Raw genomic sequence first — 22,482 nt, 5'->3', positions numbered from 1 at the left:
CCAAAGAGCCCTCCCCTTTCCGTCTCCATGGTTACCGGGCTTGCGCTACAAAGCAACTCAACGCAAGAACGAAGGGGCGGGGCGAGCAGCCTCTCCCTGACGCTTGCGTGGGTGAAGACTACAAACTCGGGAACGTTCCGTTGGGAGGCGGGACGGCCGTCTCGCGCTCCTATTGGCTAGCCCGCGGGGAGCGACAGATCCAAAGGGCTTAGCTGTTCCCAGCGATTGATTTTCTAGGCGAGCATCTCTACGATGCACGTCGGTACAAAAGTGAGTTTTTTTTTTAATTCCCAAGTGAGCGTGCAACGGGGTTGTTGTGTCTTTTATTAAATTGTGCCAGACTTGGGTTGTCCCATAGATTCACCAGGGTTCAAAAATCGATTGGAGGAACTGTTAAAAACGGAGGGCCACGCAAGATGGGCTTTGTAATACTCGCAATATGGGTTTCAAAGCACCAGTCGAGAATTGCAATGGGGGGGTGGAGGGCGGCATATATTTTAGCAGGGCTTTATTGAACTTGTCATAAAGAAAACTTCCCACGCTAAACAACTGCAAAATCCCTATTACAATCTAGCAGCGATTTCGGGGACAGGGTTGACTTATTTAAAGCTTCAGGTATACCCAAGAGTCTTGTGTATCAAGTGAATGTTTATTTTTATCCTGCTGTAAGGAAATAGATATACTGAAATACTAGAATTAGTAAAAACCACTTAACTGTTTCCTGCAACATATATATATATGTATATGTAGGTCTTTGGTTATTCGGGTTTTCTCCCGCGTAAAATTGGAAGTGTCTTGGCGACGTTTCGACGAAGTCTCATTCGTCATCTTCAGGCTGGTGTTTTCGGCTTCGTGCTTCTAGGAGCAATGTGAGATCGCAGCTGTTTCTTCCTTCCCGAATAACCAAAGACTTACATACAAATACCCGCGAAAACATATATATATATTTTATATATGTATTTATGAAGGTTGCAGTACCCAAGGTCGCCATTTTGGCCGCCATTGCCAACCTTCCCAGCGTCGACTGTCAACGGTTTGTTTAGTGACTTGTTCGAAGTTACAACAGTGAAAAAAGTGACTCATGCAATTTTATGCGGGAGAAAACCCGAATAACCAAAGACCTACATACAAACACGGTGGCGCAGTGGTTAGAACGCAGTACTGCAGGCTACTTCTGCTGACGGCCAGTTGCCTGCAATTTGGCAGTTCGAATCTCACCAGGCTCAAGGTTAATTCATCCTTCCATCCTTCTGAGGTCGGTAAAATGAGGACCCAGATTGTTGGGGGCAATGACTGTAAACCGCTTAGAGAGGGCTGTAAAGCGGTATATAAGTCTAAGTGCTATTGCTATATTCAAGAAAGCTTTTGCCGCTGTTGAAAGAACAAGAGAGGGAATCTCTCCAGAGAGGTGTAAAGTTTTCCTAGCCGAGATCGGCTTCCACAGGCTGAAAAGGTCGAGAGGGGTTAATTGAGGACACTGGTCTTCACCGGCCATTTTCTAAACGGCCAGCGTCTTTGGGATGTTCTGTACAATGCAGGTTTTATACGTTTAAACCCGCGAGCAAGATTGGAGTAAAATCACATCCACCAGGTCCAAAATGTTGCTTGTTGTAAACAGGACTTTGCTTCAGGAAGCCAGTTCAGAGCCTTTTGCGGAAGAGAGGCTCGTGTGCCAAATCGGGGCCTCAGATGGCTGGCTTTTCCAAAGAACAGCTGCCAATTTCGGCTGCTCCCTTTTTTTAGCAGTGTGAATGATGCAGTTTGGCCCTTGGATGTTTCCATCCTTGGAACAAAAGTCAATACTGTGGAACAGGGGCGTCAAATTGGATTTCTTCGAGGGCCAGATCAGCATTGTAGTTCTCCATTGCGGGCCGGCCGGGGAAGGGGGGGTCCAAGATTGGATGGACGCCCCCTGTAGCACTCTGCTAGCCAAAACAGCACCGGGGCGGGAGTGCACCGGCCCCCCGCACCTCATTTTTGGCCTGGGCAGCCTCGAAGCATTTTTCCAGCCGGCCAAAACATGCCCCGTTTTGGCCGGCAGAGTGCTTCAGGAGGCCATCCAGGCCAGTAGTGGGTTTCAATTTTGGTCACACCGATTCGCTCGTCGGCACGCACTCACATGCGCAGAAGCTTCTGCGCATGTACAGTGACATCCAGCTGGGTGGGCGGAGCCTCCCACTACAACCCACCACTGATTCAGGCCAAAAACAGGGCACGGGAGGTCTGTGCGTGCCCCCCCCGCCGCCGCTGTTTTGGCCGGCAGAGTGCTGCAGGAGGCCATCCAGGCCAGTAGTGGGTTTCAATTTTGGTCACACCGATTCGCTCGTCGGCACGCACTCACATGCGCAGAAGCTTCTGCACATGTGCAGTGACATCCAGCTGGGTGGGTGGAACCTCCCACTACTGCCGCTACCAGTTCGCCTGATCCAGGGCGAAACGGTAGCAAACCACCACTGATTCAGGCCAAAAACAGGGCACGGGAGGGCTGTGCATGCCCCCCCTGCCGCTGTTTTGGCCGGCAAAGAGGTGCAAGAGGCAATGTAGGCCGAAAACAGAGCACGGGGGGCTGCACGCGGCCCCTCTCCGCACCCCGTTTTGGCCAGCAAAGTGCTGCAGGAGGCCGTCCAGGCTGAAAACGGGGTGTAGAGCCACATGTGGCCCCCTGTGCCCCGTTTGTCTGCCAGAGGCACCGTGGGCTGGTCCTTTGCTATTTTCAGGCAGGCCCCACAAAGCACCCCAGGAGCCGAATCTAGCCCGCGGGCCTTGAGTTTGATACCCCTGCTGTAGAATAGATTTAGGGGAGGGGATAAAAGGTAGAGGGGTCCCTGTGGATTTTACTGCGCTGGTCGTTGCTGATTATCAGGGACGATGCTCATCTCTGTTTCAAGGCCATTGAGTCAGCGCTGTCCAAAGACATTTCTGCGGTCATGTGGCCAGCATGACATCACAGAGTGTCGTCCGCTTCTCATAGAAGTTGTACCTATTTTATCTACTCACATTCCCCTGTTTTCAAATTACTAGGTTGGCAGGAATTGGGGCGAGGGACAGGAACTGTAGTCTTATATAACAAGATGTGCCAAGGACACCATTGTTGATTTGCCTGAATACCAACTTCGGGCACCGCTCTGCACGTCTGCCAACACTTATAAACAATACTACCACACCATAACACGCAAGAGTCAAATGTGCTCCTTCCTTTTATCTGGCCCCAGAATACTACTTGGGTGGCCTCACCATATAACATGGTTTCTTGAGCTTGTCCATATTAAGACAGGCGGACTTCGACTCCCAGAATTCCCCAGCCAGCTTGGCTGGCTGGGGAATTCTGGGAGTCGAAGTCTGCCTGTCTTAATGTCACATTTGAGAAAGATGATCACAAGAGCCTTGGTAGTACAGTGGTCTAAGGCACCCTGTTATTAACACAGCTGCCTGCAATTACTGCAGGTTCGAATCTTACCAGGCTCAAGGTTGACTCAGCCTTCCATCCTTTCTAAGGTAGGTTAAATGAGGACCCTGTTTGTGGGGGCAATAAGCTGACTTTGTATAAATATACAAAAGTATGAAGGCTATTGCTTAACGCATTGTAAGCCGCCCTGAGTCTCCGGAGAAGTGCAGCATATAAATCAAATTAAAAAAAAATTAGCATTTATATATCACTTTATAGTGCTTTACAGCCCTCTCTAAGCAATTTAGAGCCAGCATATCACTTCCAACCATTTGGGTCCTCATTTTACCGACCGCAGAAGGACGGAAGATTGAGTTAATCTTCAGCCGGTCAGGATCGAACTCCAGGCTGCGAGCAGAGTTAGGCCGCAATACTTCATTCTAACCCCTGCAACACTACAAACTAACATCTACCCCAGCATTCCCTAATTGGGGGCGGGAAGGGGGGAGAGACACACAACCCATGGCTCCACACACCCAGCAAAAAATTGCACCCATATCTACTCGGTCCTTAAGTTATTGCATTCACAGATATTTGAGGGTTCACGTCATCCATTCACTTCCATCCTTCCGAAGTCGATAAAATGGGGACCCAGATTGTTGGGGGCAATAGACTCTGTAAACCGCTTAGAGAGAGCTGTAAAGCACTGTGAAGCGGTATATAAGTCTTAAGTGCTATTGATATAAGAGCTGTGGTGGAACAGTGGTTAGAATGCAGCATTGCAGACCAACTCTGCCCACTGCCAGGAGTTCAATCCTGACCAGCTCAAGGTAGACTCAGCTTTCCATCCTTCCGAGATGGGTAAAATGAGGACCCAAATTGTTGGGGGACAATAGGCTGACTCTGCAAACTGCTTGGAGAGGGCTGTAAAACCAGTATTTAAGTCCAAATGCTTTTGCTATATATATAAATATATATTGCTATATGTTGTCTTAGGGATGTGGTGGCTCAGCGGCTAAGACGCTGAGCTTGTCGATCAAAAGGTCAGCAGTTCAGCAGTTCGAATCCCTAGTGCCGCGTAACGGGGTGAGCTCCCGTTACTTGTCCCAGCTTCTGCCAACCTAGCAGTTCGAAAGCATGTAAAAAATGCAAGTAGAAAAATAGGGATCACCTTTGGTGGGAACAGCGTTCCGTGCGCCTTTGGCGTTGAGTCATGCCGGCCACATGACCAAGGAGACGTCTTCGGACAGTGCTGGCTCTTCGGCTTTGAAATGGAGTTGAGCACTGCCCCCTAGAGTCAGGAACTACTAGCACAGATGTGCGAGGGGAACCTTTACTTTTACCTTATATACATTGTCTTGTATTTCTGTTACGGATTGCACCAGTAGAGACTAAAACCATTTCATCATATACATGAACCTTCTCTGTGGGGGCACCTACTATCTGGAACGAGCTCCTCCCGGAGATACAGAGGATCCTGGATCTGCGCACCTTCCGCTGCGCTCTTAAGACCTTTTTATTCCACCAGGCGGGCCTGGCCTAACTTTCTCCCTCTTTTTAAATTATTTTTAATATTTTTAATATTCAAAGTTTAATTTGTTTTAAATTGATTGGGGTTTTTTAATCTGTCTGGGCCAAACTATTTAATTCGATTTTATTTCTGATTTTTTAAATTTTGTATGTATGTATTTTATTGTTGGCTGCTCACCGCCCTGAGTCCTTAGTATTATTATTATTATTATTATTATTATTATTATTATTATTATTATTATTATTATTTATTTATTTATTTATTAATTATTCCACCCAATCCTAAATTCCCCAAGAAGGCTGGGTTCACCCCCTCACCCCCACCCCCCAAAAAAACTTTGCAAAGATAAACCACAACCAAGCAAAGCAGCTGCTTAACCCCCCCTGCCCAGTTTCTCATGGGTCTGAGGGAAGAAAAAAAAAAAGAGGTCGTGTGAACCAACAGGCTCCACGTTTGCCCTTCTACACGCTTCCCGTGCCCTCGACCTCCTTTTGCAATCCCCTCCTTCTTCCCCCAGAATAAAATTAGAAAGTGAAGTCAGGGGCTCCCAGGAAGGGAAGGAGGGAGGGCGCGGGGGGGGGGGTGCAAACGTTTCCAAGCGGGGAGAAGCTTTATTTGGAGACGACAAGCGGGTCTCCCCCCTCTCCTCCTCCTCCTCCTCCCCCCCCGCGCGCGCGTGCAACGGAAACGCGGGAACGCGCGCTTCCTCAAGCTTTCTTGAACCTTCCAGGCCGAGGCTCGTGCCCGTCCGGGCCCGGGGAACGGCGGCCGCGGGAGCGCGCCTTTTGCAAAAGCAGCCAAATCGAGAAGGTTCTGTAAAGTGTCGGAAGGCGGGGAGGGGGGGGGAATGTACTAGAAGGGGCGGGGTGGGAGCGGGGACTCTCTTGCCTATAAAGTCGGGCGAGAGGCGGACCGTCGGGTTAGTTAAAAGTGGGGAGGGGCGTGCAAGAAAAGCGTGCGCCGAAGGAGCGTTTGTAATTTTTTTTTGTTTTGCACGGCGGGTTGCAAAAGAAGCAAGCTGAACTCAGCGAGAAACGATTGCAAACGAAGCAACAACAACAACAACCAAAAAAGGTACCTGGTTGTTTTTTTTGGGGAGGGGGGCGACGTTGCTAGGCGAAGAAAATTGCAGAGGATTCTGCAATTCTGCATTGCATTCCCGCTCCCAAGAACCGTGCAAGAGTCGTGGCCCGGCGCGGGGATTTTGCTCCCCTCTTAATTTATTTTATTTATTTTGTTTGCACGGGTTTCTTCCCTGCTCGTGCAAAAAAGTGCGGTGCGTAGAGGGCTTTTCTGCGCGCTCCCGTCCCCGGGTTAACTTACTGGCCAGCTCGAGCTTGGGGAATCGCCTTGCCTGCCCGCTTGCTTGCTTGCTCGCTCCGCTTGGGCTGCCAGGATCTGATTCCCACGACTTGCAGTTGTTGCAAGTTGCATTGAGTCGAGGCTGTCGACTCCGGGTTGGGTTGGGTTTCTTTGCACAAGTTGGGCGAGTCCCGGGGTTCCTGAAGCCAATCCCGTTTGCTTGGGGAGGGGGGGAAATCTTGCCTTAAAGTTGGTTTCGGGAGAAGCGTGTGTCGTGTGAATGCAGGCAAGGGAGGAGTTTTGGGTGCCCGCGTTTCCTGCGGTCTTAAGGAATCGAAGGGTTTGGGAGCGGAAAGCAAAAAAAAGAAGAAAAGGCACGGTAGTGTCCCCTCTACCGATTAGGCTGAGTTTTTAAAGATCGTTGTGCGATAAGAGGGGGAGACACGGAACGTGGGGATGGTGCGAGAGCCTTAAACGCGTGTTGATCCTTAAAAACACCTTTGGCTGAAAACTCCCCGGTTTTGTTTTTTTTTGGACACGTCGGAATCCCAACTATACAGCCTGTTTGTTCCAGAGACTTTGAAAAGTATGGGGAGGGGGTGCCACATAGGCTAAGTAGTAGGGCCCCCCTAGATTCCCACCCACCGGGAAAAAAAAAAGGAATGGGGGGGGAGAGTCTTTGGCTTGCAGCCTTAAGGGAAGAGAAGGTTTGTTGCAAAGTGGATTTTTTCCTCTCTTCCTTTTTTTGCACGCAGTTGGTATTTTTGCTTTGCAGTCTTTAACCCTTTGGCTACCCTGTTGCTGAAGAATGCAGAGGAAGCATCGAGAATGTCTGGTCTCTGTCCTATGGGAAGCTCACCCCCACCAACCCACCCCACCCAAAAAAGGGCTGGTATCCAAGATAGTTGGATCAAGCCTGAACCACAATCCCCCCCATCTCTCTCTCTCTTTCCCCCCCCCCCTTTTTTTTTCTTCTTTTAAGTCATTTTGAGTTAAAAGCATCTTGGTTAGTTTGCCCCAGGTCAGTTTGGTGCTGGAACTGAGCGCAGAAAGTGACAAGGGAGGAGAAAGTTGGAAAGTGGATTGCATTCCTTGTAAACCATTTTTTAAAAAAAAAAAATCCATATTTTTTTTTAATACAGAGTGATTCAGAAAGATCAGCCCTGGTGGCAAATAAAATGAAACTTGCCTGGAACTGCTTGGAGGCTGCTTGGAAATCAATATTTTAATTCATAAGTGAATAGGCAAAGGGATTACGTTGTGCCATTTGTCTTGGAGGGGAGGAAAAAATTGTTTTTTTTAAAAAAATAGTAACTGTCTTATCCTCTCATTGCTGTAGGCTTCCCTTAAAGTCTTGCCTCTTTTTTGGAATTGATGACTTGTGTTTTTTAAGTTCAGAGCCTGAATGGCAGGCAATAATTGTCTTCATTCTTTCTGTATTACTTAAAGGTTATTTTTATGACGCACTTAAACCAGAAAAAAAAATTCCACTGGGATAAGTGTGAATCAATGGAAAAGGAAGCCTCTGTCCGGCCTGTTGTTTGGACTTAACTTTTTTTTTTTTTTAAATGTTATAAGATTTGAGGTGAGGTGAAGACCTGGCTTATGGTCTTCTCCCTACAAAAATAAAATTTGAGAAACTTAACGGTAAGGTTTTATTTTGGAAGCAAACCTGTTGCTTTTGAGCTGTATGGATTGGTCACACACAAAATTCTGAGCAGCAATTCTACTGTAGGAAAATACATTTTTTTTTCACCCTGACTCTTTGAAGTGGTTAAAACTAACTTTTATCAAAGAGTAAGTTAGGAGGACTTGGTTCTTTCTAGCATCTAAAGGTTTTTCCCACCCTGGATTCCAGGATTTTGGCTGCAACTTTTAGCCACCAAAAATCCAGAAGGCTTTAATTCCTCTGACAGATGAAACAAGGGCTCTAGTTCTGGAGATACAAACAACAAGGATAAGTCCCAAAATTGAGTTTAAAAGTCTTGAAAAATGGTCTGGGGATTCGGTCTTATTGGTTATTTCTTTAAACCAGAGGTCTTCAAAACTTGGCAACTGTAAGACTTGTGGAATAGCTGGCTGGAGAATTCTGGGAGTTGAATTCCGCAAGTCTTAAAGTTGCCAAGTTTGAAGACCTCTGGTTTAAACCTTGGGGGGGGGGGGGTTGTTATGAAAAACCTACCAAGAGATCCACAGGTTTCTTTCCAGAAACTTGCCAGCAATACAAGAAAATCTAGTTGGGTTGAAAAGTCTGGAGATTTTAAGGACATGGTTGTCTTAAAGGTGCTTTTTTTTTCCCTCTCCAAAAAGCAACTGGACTTTTCTTGCGGTTTGTTTTACTTCTTATCCCAAGAACCAAAGAAGAAACTTCTTGGATGAAAAGACATTTTCAAAGGGGAAAAAAAAACTTCTTTTAACATTTTCAAAGGGGAAAAAAACCCCCAAGAAAGTCCAATTGCCTTTTTTTTTAAAAAAAAAAAAAAGCACTTTTTGGGGGGTGGGGTGTCTAGTTTTCAGAATTAATAATGCTTTTTTTTTCTCTCTTCCTTTCGAACCAGGTTGTGGGGAGCCCAGGGTACTTCAGATAAAATTGTAGAATTGTCTGGGAGACAATTCTACAATTGACAACTTGCTTGGGAGCTCTGTAGCGGATCAGAACTGCTGCAGCTGCATTCCCCAAGCCAGCCCACTTGGTGGAGTTCTAGAAAAATCTTTCCTGTTCTGGAAACGGGTTTGGTTGGGGGTGGGGGGGAGCCTGAAGCCAAGTCAGTGGCGTAAGTCTTTTTAATTTTTTTTGGAAGTGTGGTCTCTGGCACTGCTGAGTTGGGTGGGGCTGTCACTCTTGAGGGTTTTTTCCTCCCCCCCCCCTTTCCTCTCATATCTTATCTTGGGTAACTCAACAGCATTTTTTAAAACCAGCTTCCCGCTCAGAGGAACATTGCTTGGAAGCTGCAAGTTAGATCTTTGCACTTGCTAAACCTACTATTTGACAGCTGGGTTTTTTTGAAAGGCAGGGCCGACCCTTTCAACTAACACTTTACACTTTATTTATTGGTTCGATTTATATGCCGCCCTTCTCCGGAGACTCAGGGCGGCTTGCAATGCATTAAGCAATAGCTTTCATACTTTTGTATATACCTTTAAGTAGGGCTTTCGGCCACCCCCCAAGCGGTGTTCTTATACAAAGTCCACGTATTGCCCCCACAATCCGGGTCCTCATTTTACCTACCTCGAAAGGATGGAAGGCTGAGTCAACCTTGAGCCTGGTGAGATTTGAACTTGCAGTAATTGCAGGCAGCCGGTGCTACTTAACAGCACTTTAGTCTGCTGCGCCACCAAGATCTAGAGATGATCTAGAAATTAGGAAGTATTAGTAAAATGTTATTAAATATACAATGTATGCAAAGTAATATATTGATATAATTGTATAATGAGTATATACAATATGTAAGGAATAAGGGAACCACAAATATGAATATGGGGGGGGAATATAAATTGTGGATATACACTGATATGGAACTGTTGTAAAATGGAAAGTTTTTTGTTCTTGTTTTTAAAGAAAAAAATAAATTATTTTTAAAAAACACATCATACTTTAAAAAGAACTATCTGTAGCCTCCTCTTTTAACAAGTTTGGCAATTGCTTTTTTCTTCAATTGCATTTTGAAAAGTATTTTCTTCCTTTGCTATTTTAAAACTTGGTATACAGGAATAATTTAAGGACAGCTAGGCAATTCGCTTATTTAAATGAGCTCTCTTCCCCCCCCCCCACCCCTCTCCCCATCCAGCAAATTCGAAAGACACTGGATTGCGAGCATGTGCAGAATTCTTTTGGCTATTTTAAACTCTTGCACAGTTAAAATTAAAAGCTTCAGTGGCTTTCCTGGGTTTTTTTTTTTCTTCTTCTTCAATGTTATTTAGGATTTCCAATTTTTTTTTTCAGCTCAATCACCAGTATAGTTAAGTAAGACAAGGACTATCATGTGCAGTTCCGAATATTTCCTGCAGGGGGGGGCAAGGCGATAAAAATACTTAGTGCATGCAATACATTTGCTACACCATAACAAAACATGGATTTGTAAGAGCTCTCTGGAATTCAAGGAGAAAATGGGAGAATTGAATGGCTGCTTTTTAAAAGAATGTGAGACTTGTGAGATATTTAATCCATATCTTATCCCTCGTCTTGGAGACTTGGCCCATGTTGCATCTAGACTGAGTTTCTTAGCCTATTGTTTATCCTGGAATGAGAGGCCCCTAGCTAGCTAGACATAAATGGGAGCTATTTTTCTCCATATAAATGAACCCTTAATTTTGGCCTAAATTACAAAAAAAGGGATTATTTTGTCTTGCTCAGGAGTGAATCTTCATAAATATACGCTTCTTGTTCTCTTCAAGTCTTCGTGACAATCCATAAAATTGTCTGCTAGTTAGCAAAGGCGGTGTAGAACAAGCCTTGAAATAGGGGTTTTTTTCCTAGCCATTCCTTTTTCTAGAAGAAAAAGATGGCTTACCAAAAGAAGTCCTTATAAACCAGAGGTCTTCAAACTCGCAGCTTTAAGACTTGTGGACTTCCAACTCCCAGAATTCTCCAGCCAGCTATACCTATAGTCCATAAGTCTTAAAGTTGCCAAGTTTGAAGACCTCTGTTATAAACTCAAGCCAAAGAGAAACCTGACACTAAGTGAATAGTATTTTCTACCTAGAAAACACCAATCAAGTACTAAAAGTTCATGGAATGATACTGAAGCTTCTTCCTTTCTTTCTTCCAAGAAAGCCGATTGCAAAACAAGGGCTTTGCAGAGCATGTCGAAAGCACGCTTAACCTTCCTTCCATCTGCAGTCAGACCACTGTTGTTTGTTCCCAGGCTGAGAAATGAAATGTTCTCTTGAGAATTCATCATCTTCTTTGAATGACCCCGTAATCCCTTGCAGGGCAGTTGAATGGAGCTGAGTGTTTGCCGGATGCCCTTCCTGTTACCAATGCGGAGGTTTTTTTTTTTTTTTTTTCAGCACAGATATTCTTAATGTGCCCAGAGAGAGAAATATATGCCTCTACTTAGGATCGAACTCGCAGCCTCCTGATTGTGAGGCGACAGCTCCACCTCTAGGCCATCGCACCACTCTGTGCTCTCTTGAATGCGCTCTTTGAGAATTCCGTCCTCTGTGTTAATTTTATTTATTTTATTTTATTTTATTTTATTTTATTTTATTTTATTATTTTATTTTATTTTATTTTATTTTATTTTATTTTATTTTATTTCTATACCGCCCTACTCCCGAAGGACTCAGGGCGGTGCACAGCCAAACAATAAAACACATACATACAAAATTTAAAAGTAGAATTAAAATCAAATTAAATAGTTTTGGCCCAAACAAATTAAAACCCCAAACTATTTAAAACCCGATTTTAAAATTTGAATATATAAAATACTAAAAGATATTTAAAAATTAAAAATCTTTTATAAAAGAGGGAGAAAAATTAGGCCAGGCCTGCCTGGTGAAATAAGGTTTTCAGAGCGCGGCGGAAGGTGCGCAGATCCGGGATCCTCCGTATCTCCAGGGGGAGCTCGTTCCAGATAGTAGGTGCCCCCACAGAGAAGGCTCTCCCCCTGGGGGCCGCCAGTCGGCATTGTTTGGCCGACGGCACCCGGAGGAGCCCCTCTCTATGGGAGCATACGGCCGGTGGGAGGCTATTGGTGGTACTAGGCGGTCCCGCAAGTACCCAGGTCTTAATCTGTGGCGTATCTCTTTTTGCAGGCAAAATGTCCAAGGGTCCAGCTGTCGGCATTGATTTGGGGACCACCTACTCCTGCGTAGGGGTTTTCCAGCATGGAAAGGTGGAGATCATCGCCAACGACCAAGGCAACCGCACCACGCCTAGCTACGTGGCTTTCACGGACACAGAGCGTCTCATTGGTGATGCTGCCAAGAACCAAGTGGCCATGAATCCAACCAACACCGTCTTTGGTAAGGGGGGGGGATTGAGCCTGGTTCTGCCAGGGATTGAGGCCAGAGGTCTCAGGAATTATGGGGAGATGAAAATCAAAACATCGGGAGGCCACTTTTTATTTTATTTATTTATTTATTTATTTATTTTATTTTTCAATTTATATACCGCCCTTCTCCCTGAGGACTCAGGGCGGTGCACAGCCAGAATTAAGAACATGAACTACAAATATTAAGAACAATTAAAATATATATAAATTTGGCCCAAAAATTTAAAAATCACAAACCTTCTATACCGCCCTACTCCTGAAGGACTCAGGACGGTGCACAGCCAAACAATAAAACACATACATACAAAATTTAAAAGTAGAATTAAAATCAAATTAAATAGTTTTGGCCCAAACAAACACATTTAAAAAATTTAAAAATTTCTTCTTAAGCCAGCCCGGCTTGCTGAAAAAAGAAAGTTTTAAGGGCACGGCGGAAGGCACCGAGGTCTTGGATTCTCCTTATCTCTGGGGGCAGCTGGTTCCAGAGGGTAGGTGCCCCCACAGAGAAGGCCCTCCCCCTGGGGGTCACCAGCCTACACTGTTTGGCTGATGGCACCCTGAGGAGGCCCTCTCTGTGGGAGCGCACGGGTCGATGGGAGGTCATCGGTAGCAGCAGGCGGTCTCGAAGATAGCTAGGCCCTAGTTGGGGAATGGCTATAGAAGTAACGAGAAGTTCTTGCAAGGATTAGTCGTGTTTTGACAAGGGTCAAGACAGTGATTGGGTGTCCAGAAAATTGGTTCTTTTTGATCCAGAGCAGCGAATGAAGAGATTGCGAGCTTTATTGCTAACTCGAGCAAACGGAGTGAAAAGCATGCATAGCGATAGCACTTCATAGTGCTTTACAAGCAGGGGGTCTCCCAACCATGGCAACTTTTAAGACTTGTGGACTTCAGCTTCCAGAATTGAGTTGAAGTCCACAAGTCTTAAAAGTTGCCAAAGTTGGAGACCCCCCTACTTTACAGCATTCTCTAAGCGTTTTATATACAACTATCTGGGTCCTCCTTTTTCCCAACCTCGGAAGAATGGAAGGCTGAGCCAACCTTGAGCCTGTCAGGATCGAACTCCGGGCAGTGAGCAGAGTTAGCCTGCAATACTGCATTCTGGCCACTATGCTGCCACCACATACCAAAACAAGATGGTACCCAAATCTCTCATAAAATTGGGGGTCTTTGCTGCTCTCTGAGCTTGGTTGGGTTTTTTTTTTTTTTTTGCAAACATTTCCTTACCATACTCGGTAACATCATCAGTGCTAGAAAGGGAGTGGGATTTGCTCTCGTTTTATATACTAGTGGATTGCCCTGTCAGTATTGGGAATGGATTAGTTGGTTCCTTGATTGGGCTATTGGGAACCAACAAGTACACTCCCATCAACACTGACAAAGTCACTAAAGACCAAACTTCGCTCCCTTATAGCACTGGTGATGTTACCTACTTGAGCAATGAAACGTCTACAAGAAAACCACCAAGCTTAGAGAAGCACCAAGGACCCAACAGTTCAACCCTGAACTACAAATATTTTCTTATCAAGAAGCTCCTGAGAGCTTATTAAGATAACAGCAGCAGAGACGCCAATGCTACAAGGACAGCAAATTTCCACAGTGTTAAATTCAGATGCAGAAGTTCTCAGCTTAAAGGCTTTTTATTAAAACCTGGCACCAGGACTTCATGCCCTGTGGTCACGAAGCTGCAAGACTTGACCTTGGATGGGTGGCACGTGATTTCTGTGATGGGAACCGAAAGCCCTGAGACTTTCACTGATAAGAAAAACTTCACAGCCAAATATTCCCTCCCTCCCTCCTTTATTCAGCAAACAGGTTAGCTCAGAAAGAGCTCAAAACTTTCAACTTCCCTGACAAAGAAGTCAAACCTGTCGCTTCTTGATATGCAACGTCTCCCACATTGCCACCCCACTGGCACGATGAGATAGCTTTTCGATGTCTTGTTTGCTTTTCGTTGTGTAATCAAACGGGGGAGGGCTCAGCCATAAAAAAGACACGGTGGCTAAGACGTTGAGCTTGTCGATCAAAAGGTCGGCAGTTCAGCGGTTCGAATCCCTAGTGCCTCGTAACGGGGTGAGCTCCCGTTACTTGTCCCAGCTTCTGCCAACCTAGCAGTTCAAAAGCACATTGAAAAAATGCAAGTAGAAAAAATAAGGACCACCTTTGGTGGGAAGGGAACAGCTTTCCGTGCGCCTTTGGCGTTGAGTCGTGCCAGCCGTATGACCAGGGAGATGTCTTAGGACAGCGCTGGCTCTTCGGCTTAGAAACGGAGATGAGCACCGCCCTCTAGAGTCGGGAACGACTAGCACATATGTGCGAGGGGAACCTTTACCTTTAAGCCATAAAGACCAGACTTAAAATACAAATTTGGAACTTGCCCATACTTTATTTATTTTTATTTATTTATTTAAATTTCTATACCGCCCTTCTCCAGAATAGGACTCAGGGCGGTGAACAGCTGGAGTAAAAAACAATACATACAAAATTTAAAAAACAATTTAAAATAATTAAATATTATTGGCCGTAAATTAAAATAACCCAATTTAAAATCAATTTAAAATTAACTCAAGCCAGCCCCGCTAGTTGAAATAAATGGGTTTTCAGGGCCCGACGAAAAATCCGGAGGTCTGTTATTGTACGTATCTCTGGGGGGAGGTTGTTCCAGAGGGTGGGCGCCGCCACAGAGAAGGCTCTCCCCCTGGGGGTCGTCAGCCGACATTGTCTGGCGGACGGCACCCTGAGGAGGCCCGCTCTGTGCGAGCGTACTGGCCGGTGGGAGGCTATTGGTGGCAGAAGGCGGTCTCGTAAGTACCCCGGCCCTAAGCCATGGAGCGCTTTAAAGGTGGTCACTTGCTAGAAAAGATGGACCGTGGGCCTCGTAACATTCGATACACTCTGGCTCTTTGAGGTAGGTTATGTATGTCTTTCTGAGAAAGTCCTTCAGGGTTTTGAATCTTCCCTGTTCTCAGATGCCAAGCGCCTGATTGGCCGACGTTACGATGACCCAGTAGTACACTCCGACATGAAGCACTGGCCTTTCCACGTGATCAATGACGGGGGTCGTCCCAAAGTCCAAGTAGAATATAAGGGTGAGGAGAAGTCCTTCTACGCCGAAGAGGTCTCCTCGATGGTGCTGACCAAGATGAAGGAAATTGGAGAAGCTTACCTGGGCAAGGTGAGTGATAACGAGGGGAGCCTTCTCAAGCTGTGTATGTATCTGGCATGCAGGAGAAACGAAGTAGAGGAGACATTTAATTCAGTATTCAGGTAGTCCTCTGCTTACAACAGTTCATTTAGTGACTGTTCAAACTTACGACGGCACTGAAAGCGGTGCATTATGACCATTTTTCACACTTGCGACCGTTGCAACGTCTCTCAAGTAATCAAAATGCAGGCAACTGGCTCATATTTATGACAGTTGCAGTGTCCCCCGGTCATGGGATCGCCTTTTGCAATCGTCTCACAAGCTCTCACTGGGGAATCCAGGTTCGCGTCAGTGATTCACTTAACAACCGTGGCAAGAAAGGTTGTAAAATGGGGCAAAATCCACCACTGTCTTGTTTAGCAACAGAGATTTGGGGCTCAATTGTGGTCGTAAGTCAAAGGCTGCCTGTATATTCCGTCCCTCGTGATAAAATGGAATTTTTATCGGTTCAAAAACGAACGAACTGGCCTCTGGCGTGTTGCAAATTATACCGTGTTTTCCCGAAAATAAGACCCTGTCTTATTTTTTTTTATTTATTTTTTTTTTTTTGAACCCCAAAATAAGCGGTTGGCCTTATTTTCGGGGAGGTCTTATTATTTGGGGGCGTGCGGAGGAAACCAGAGGAAATGGCGGGGACCGGCTCCGCATGCGTTGAAATATTTTCGGGGAGGGCTTATTTTCAGAGGGGGCTTATTTTAGTGCATGCACTCAAAAGCCCAATTGGGCTTATTATCAGGGGATGTCTTATTTTAGGGGAAACGGGGTATTCTATCCCAGGAAGAAGGATGGGAAGAAGCAGAGGTTTTTGAAGGATAAAAGATGCCACATCTTGGAACTTTTGGATCGTATTTTTAAATTTAAATTTAACTTAAGAGAAGCGAGGGAGGTTCCAATTGGCATCTTAATGCTTGCAAGTGGGAACTGCTTATGGCAGGGGTGGGCAACTGTGGCCCTTTTACAACCTGTGGACTTCAACTCCCAGAATTCCTGAGACAGCCAAGCCAAGCTGTCTCAGGAATTCTGGGAGTTGAAGTCCACAGGTCATAAAAGGGCCACAGTTGCCCACCCCTGACTTATGGGATGAAGACATTAATAGTGAAATTCTGTTCGTTTCCTTATCTGAAGTGACGCAGAGAGGCACCATGTTACTTTTCACTGACCTGATTTCTCCTTCCCTCCATCACAGACAATTACAAACGCAGTAATCACAGTCCCGGCCTATTTCAACGACTCTCAGCGGCAAGCCACCAAAGACGCTGGCACCATCGCGGGCCTCAATGTTCTTCGCATCATCAACGAACCCACGGCAGCAGCCATTGCTTATGGACTGGATAAAAAGGTACAGATGCAATGTTGTTCCTATATGGCAGTGTTTCTCAACCTTGGTAGCTTGAAGATGGGTGGACTTCAACTCCCAGAATCCCCCAGCCAGCAACGCTGGCTGGGGGATTCTGGGAGTTGAAGTCCACCCATCTTCAAGCTACCAAGGTTGAGAAACACTGCTATATGAGATTGATTACTCTTATAGAGAGTCCAGAAAGGAACTTCTGGAGAAGTTCTGGAGATCTCAGGAGATCTTCTGGAGATCTCAGGAGATCTGCTAAGAACTTCTCAATTCCCTTTTTTGAAACTGTTTCGCGGGGTTCTTTGGGAATTGTCCCGAAGTTCATTCGGCAAGACTCCTTGGGGCAGTTTCGTTTTCCAAGAGTACAATGTACTGAGCTGGCATCGGTGATTGGAATTCAAATTTTTTTACTACCGGTTCTGTGGCTGTGGCTTGGTGGGCGTGGAATGGGAAGGACACTGCAAAATCCCCATTCCCTCCTCACTCCTGGGGGAAGAATTTTACAAAATCTCCATTTCCACCCCACTCTGGAGCCATCCAGAGATGGTATTTGCTTGTTCTCAGAACTACTCAAAATTTCCGCTACCAGTTCTCCAGAACCTGCTGAATAGCACCCCTGGCTGGCATGGATAAGGAAGTATCAAAACCAATTCTAACAGGTCCCCACGCAAACAGCATAATTCAAATCCAATCAAGTTTATTACAGTCAGACCAGAACAAATGAAAACACTCAAGGACTATCCAGTTAAAAATGCTAGAAGAATAAAGTAATAAATAACAGGTAAAATAAACTGTTTCAACTCCTACCCTCAAAACGACGCTATAGAGCACTGCACACCAGAACAACTAGACACAAGGACAGTTTTTTCCCAAACGCCATCATTCTGCTAAACAAATAATTCCATCAACACTGTCAAACTATTCACTAAGGCTGCATTACTATTAATCTTCTCATTGTTCCCACCACCCATCTCCTCCCACTTAACGACTGTATGACTGTAACCTTGTTGCTGGTATCCTTACGATTTATATTGATATGGTTTCCTGATTGCTTATTTGTTCCCTATGACTATCATTAAGTGTTGTACCTTATGATTCTTGACGAATGTATCTTTTCTTTTATGTACACTGAGAGCGTATGCACCAAGACAAATTCCTTGTGTGTCCAATCACGCTTGGCCAATAAAAATTCTATCTATATTAAAATCACAATTTGGCATCCCATCTGTCAGTTACACACGGCCTAACTACAACATAATTAAAAGTCCGTCCCCCCCTCCCGGGCTGTCCCACAGTCCTTTATTTCCTCCAATCCACTATGTTCATTTTGTTTGGGTAACGGATTTGACTTTCCCAGCTGGTTAACCTTCAGATGTTGACATAGTTGCAAGTTTCCAGTGGGCGTACTTGCATTCCTTTGGTCCCCCTCCCCATATCTCCCTTACATTCCAATCATTCCTTCCCTCCGTTGCTTCTTGTCTGACTGCCTACAAACAAGGTTTGCCCTGTGAGCCATGTTTCAGCCATGACAAGTGTCCTAACAACTAAAGTTTGGGTTTTTTAATGGCAGGATGAGTTTATTGGCACTTAATCAGATCCTGATTTGCTAGATTAATCCGCTAAAGATGCAGACCAAGGTACCTGCAAAGTACTAGCATGGAGAATTATCTCCAGCATTTGAGTCTTATCTTAATCTACTTCATATTGGTGGTCTTTGTCATAGGATATGGATATGCTTGCAAAATCAGTTTCCCGTTTTCAATTAATCGGGTTCTTTTCTTTTTCAGGTGGGTGGCGAGCGAAACGTCCTCATTTTTGACCTGGGCGGTGGCACCTTTGATGTATCCATTCTGACAATTGAGGATGGCATCTTTGAAGTGAAATCAACCGCCGGAGACACTCACCTGGGCGGCGAGGATTTTGACAATCGCATGGTGAACCACTTCGTGTCAGAGTTCAAGCGCAAGCACAAGAAGGACATCACGGACAATAAGCGGGCCGTCCGGCGGCTGCGCACAGCTTGCGAGCGAGCCAAGCGCACGCTCAGCTCCTCCACCCAGGCTTCCATTGAAATTGACTCCCTCTATGAGGGCATTGACTTCTACACCTCCATCACCCGGGCTCGCTTTGAGGAGCTGAATGCTGACCTCTTCCGGGGCACCCTGGAGCCCGTGGAGAAGGCTTTGCGGGATGCCAAGTTGGACAAGGCCCAGGTCCACGACATTGTGCTGGTGGGGGGCTCCACCCGCATTCCCAAGATCCAGAAGCTTTTGCAGGATTTCTTCAATGGCCGGGAGCTCAACAAGAGCATCAACCCAGACGAAGCGGTGGCTTATGGAGCAGGTAGGGGTCATAGAAATTGGCAGGGTGTCGTGACGGAGTAAGAAACGCAGAAGTGGGGATCTTCTGCAAGTTCTTCAGAAGATTGGTTACAAGTGGGAAGACCTCATTGTTCTCTTGATGGAGAAGATTTTTAAAAAAATGACCCTTGTAAAGTTTGTAGTAGACCCGTGTTTATGTCAGGTGTATGGGCTCATCTGTCTTGGCTGGAGAATACCAATAGAGTTCAGGGAAACATCCATTTTAGGAGGCAACCTTGTTCATGATATACGAAGGCACGGTTGGTTAAGCCATGCTTTATTCATTGTAGGTAAACCCGTTGTATGGTGTAAACCAAGAGGCGGGCCCAATCTTGGCAAATTTTCAGACGTGTGGACTTCAACTCCCAGAATCCCCCAACCAGCTATGTTGGGAATTGGAAGTTCACAGGTGGTGAAAGTTGTCAAGGCTGGACATCCCTGGTATAAATGGAGAAGAAACCTAGTGATTTGTTGAACATTCATGGAGATTCTCAAGTCATCCAGGTCATGGTTGTCCCAAAGATGCTTTTTCAAAAAAACAACTGGACTTGGTTTTGTCTTGAAGACGTTTCGCTTCTTATCTAAGAAGCTTCTTCAGTTCTGGAGAAGCTTCTTAGATGACAAGCGAGACATCTTCAAGGAAAAACAAAAGTCCAGTTGCCTTGCATTTGTGGCTTCCTAGGAAAAGATCCAAGTTAGATGTTCGAAGGCAGTGTTTCTCAACCTTGGAAGCTTGAAGATGAGTGGACTTCAACTCCCAGAATCCCCCAGCCAGCTGGCTGGAGGATTCTGGGAGTTGAAGTCCACCCATCTTCAAGCTACCAAGGTTGAGAAACACTGTTCTAGGGGATGTAGGGTTAAATCTTGACCAACTTTCCTCTGCTTTGTTCTTCCAGCTGTCCAGGCTGCCATCTTGTGTGGGGACAAGTCTGAAAATGTGCAAGACCTCCTGCTTTTGGATGTCACCCCTCTTTCCCTGGGTATTGAGACTGCAGGGGGGGTGATGACGGCCCTCATCAAGAGAAACACCACCATCCCCACCAAACAGACCCAGACCTTCACCACTTACTCCGACAACCAACCTGGAGTGCTTATTCAGGTAAGCAGCGTTGGATCGTAGCAGGATGGGGCTGGTAATGGTAGAAGAACATAAGGGTTGATCGTCAGGAAGCCAAAGATCACAAAAGACATACCGTATTTTTCGGGCTATAAGACACACCAAGATTTTGAAGAGGTTCCAGATGGCATCTTCTTGTTAGAAGGGTGATGGTGACAATGATTTCATGCCATCAAGTCATTGTTGACTTTTAGCAGCCACTTAACCTTTCTCCATGACAATCTTAAGATGGTCTTTGAGCTCTTCCAATGGTGCCTTCATCCCTACTTTAACTAAGCCGCGGTGGCACAGTGGTTTGAATGCAGTACTGCAGGCTATTTCTGCTGACTGTCGGCTGCCGGCAATTTGTCAGTTCGATTCTCGCCAACTCAAAAGTTGACTCGGCCTTCCATCCTTCCGAGGTCATTAAAAGGAGGACCCAGATTGTTGGGAGCAAAAGGCTGACACTGTAAAGCCGCTTAGAGAAGGCTGTAAAATCACTATGAAGCGGTATATAAGTCTTAAGTGGTATTGCTCAATCTATCCACTTGGCTGCTGGTTGCCCTTTTCTCTTTCTTTGCACCTTTCCCAGCATTGGTAGTCTTCTCCAAAAAGCCACATTTTTGTCACCTTGGTTAAGGAAGCCATAAAATAGGTGCTGGGTTGAAGGCTTAGACTCATGCCATCCCTAAAACCAAACTCCAGATTCAACAATGTTTTCTTTTTATCAACTGGGGGTTGGTAATAAGGGTCTCAAGCTTGACTTTCTACCCTGCTCTTTTGTGCCCACAGGTGTATGAGGGTGAGCGTGCCATGACCAAAGACAATAATTTGCTGGGCAAGTTTGAATTGACGGGCATCCCGCCTGCTCCTCGGGGGGTTCCCCAGATCGAAGTGACCTTTGACATCGATGCCAATGGTATCCTCAACGTGTCTGCGGTGGACAAGAGTACGGGCAAGGAGAACAAGATCACCATCACCAATGATAAAGGTGAGGTGTTGGTCCGTGGACCCAATCAGTTTCAGAAATTGAAACCCAGCCCAACCAGAAGGTACCAGCTTTGGAAAAGGGTCGTACACAGCGAGCCTGGTGTGGCTTCAAATCTCCCGATAACTCCTCTTTTCCTTTCCACCCCAGGCCGTCTTAGCAAAGAGGAGATTGAACGCATGGTCCAAGAAGCAGAACAGTACAAAGCTGAGGACGAGGTCCAGAGGGAGAAGATAGCTGCCAAGAACTCCTTGGAGTCTCTGGCCTTCAACATGAAGAGCACAGCAGAAGACGAGAAGCTGAAAGACAAGCTGTCTCCAGAGGACAAGCAGAAGATCCTGGATAAATGCAACGAGGTCATTTCCTGGCTGGATAGGAACCAGGTTAGTGAAGGGAGGAGGGAAGGCTGGGGGTGTTGGTTAAATCAGATCTTTCCTGTTCAATTGCTTCCATGGGAGTTCTTCACAGAGCTGTAGGATCTCAGACTTTATAGTCATACTTTAATAGTCTTTTTCATATTACTGAACAGGCACTTCCTTGATTGATTGGCACAAATCTTTCTGAGTCCTGAAGTTCGATTTCTTGTTAGAAGTTAGAACGAGACTTTCAGTTCCTGCTTGCTTGCATTCAATTTGTTCTCATCCTGTTTTTCCTTCCTCAGATGGCAGAAAAGGAAGAATATGAGCATCAGCAGAAAGAGCTGCAGAATGTTTGCAACCCTATCATTACCAAGCTGTACCAAGGAGCCGGAGGGATGCCAGGCGGCATGCCCGGTGGAATGCCTGGGGGCTTCCCCGGAGCGGGAGGAGCTGGAGGCGGCTCTTCTGGTCCCACCATCGAAGAGGTGGATTAAGCTCCTGCCTCTTCTGAAGGCCCTGCAAGAGGGACGGGTGGGTGAAGACTAAAGAAGAAACGCCACACATATTTCCAAGGAGAACCATCGTTTGGTTCTGCTTCATTTCAGCTGTTGCCTGCGGGCCTGTTCAGGATGTCTCTGTGTGTCCGTCTCTCTCTCTCTCTCTCTCTGCCTTCACACAGCTTCCTAACTTTGCTTTCTTCTTTCTCTTCCCCTTCCCGCCTTCTTTCTCCACTCCGTTAACAGAGCCTCTCTCCTTAACTGCCAAATTTGAGACTTCCAAATGATGTTCATGTGAATAAATTATTGCACTTTGGTCAACCCACCAACTTTGTGCCACTGTGGTTTTGTTTTGTCTTTGGAAAACGACAAGGTGTCGTGCACGCACACACCCAGCTAATGGCCGTTCGGTGAGGGG

At 45.8% G+C, this 22,482-nt stretch overlaps 1 protein-coding gene across 1 annotated transcript; it reads left to right on the top strand.

Moving 5' to 3' along the window:
- Nucleotides 1-5,832: 5,832 nt before the first annotated feature.
- Nucleotides 5,833-22,393, top strand: LOC139321435 (heat shock cognate 71 kDa protein-like). The gene is made up of 9 exons (XM_070950142.1): nucleotides 5,833-5,990; nucleotides 11,976-12,185; nucleotides 15,184-15,389; nucleotides 16,606-16,758; nucleotides 18,552-19,107; nucleotides 20,021-20,223; nucleotides 21,013-21,211; nucleotides 21,359-21,591; nucleotides 21,870-22,393. The coding sequence occupies exons 2-9, from the start codon at nucleotides 11,981-11,983 to the stop codon at nucleotides 22,059-22,061; spliced, it is 1,947 nt and encodes a 648-aa protein (XP_070806243.1). The 5' UTR covers nucleotides 5,833-5,990; nucleotides 11,976-11,980; the 3' UTR covers nucleotides 22,062-22,393.
- The last annotated feature ends 89 nt before the right edge of the window (nucleotides 22,394-22,482 follow it).

Source organism: Pituophis catenifer, unplaced genomic scaffold (genome assembly GCF_029215685.1).
Source record: "Pituophis catenifer annectens isolate HBS135680 unplaced genomic scaffold, rPitCat1.0.hap2 SCAF_9, whole genome shotgun sequence".
NCBI classification, from domain to species: Eukaryota; Metazoa; Chordata; class Lepidosauria; order Squamata; family Colubridae; genus Pituophis; species Pituophis catenifer.
Note: the sequence above shows the minus strand (reverse complement) of the source record. Positions and strands in the feature narration are given on the sequence as shown.

Coding starts and splice junctions, on each gene's coding strand:
- LOC139321435 (XM_070950142.1), top strand. CDS start 11,981: ATGTCCAAGGGTCCAGCTGTCGGCATTGATTTGGGGACCACCTACTCC. Junction 15,390..16,605: donor GAGAAGCTTACCTGGGCAAG/GTGAGTGATAAC, acceptor CCTCCATCACAG/ACAATTACAAACGCAGTAAT. Junction 21,212..21,358: donor CACCATCACCAATGATAAAG/GTGAGGTGTTGG, acceptor TTTCCACCCCAG/GCCGTCTTAGCAAAGAGGAG.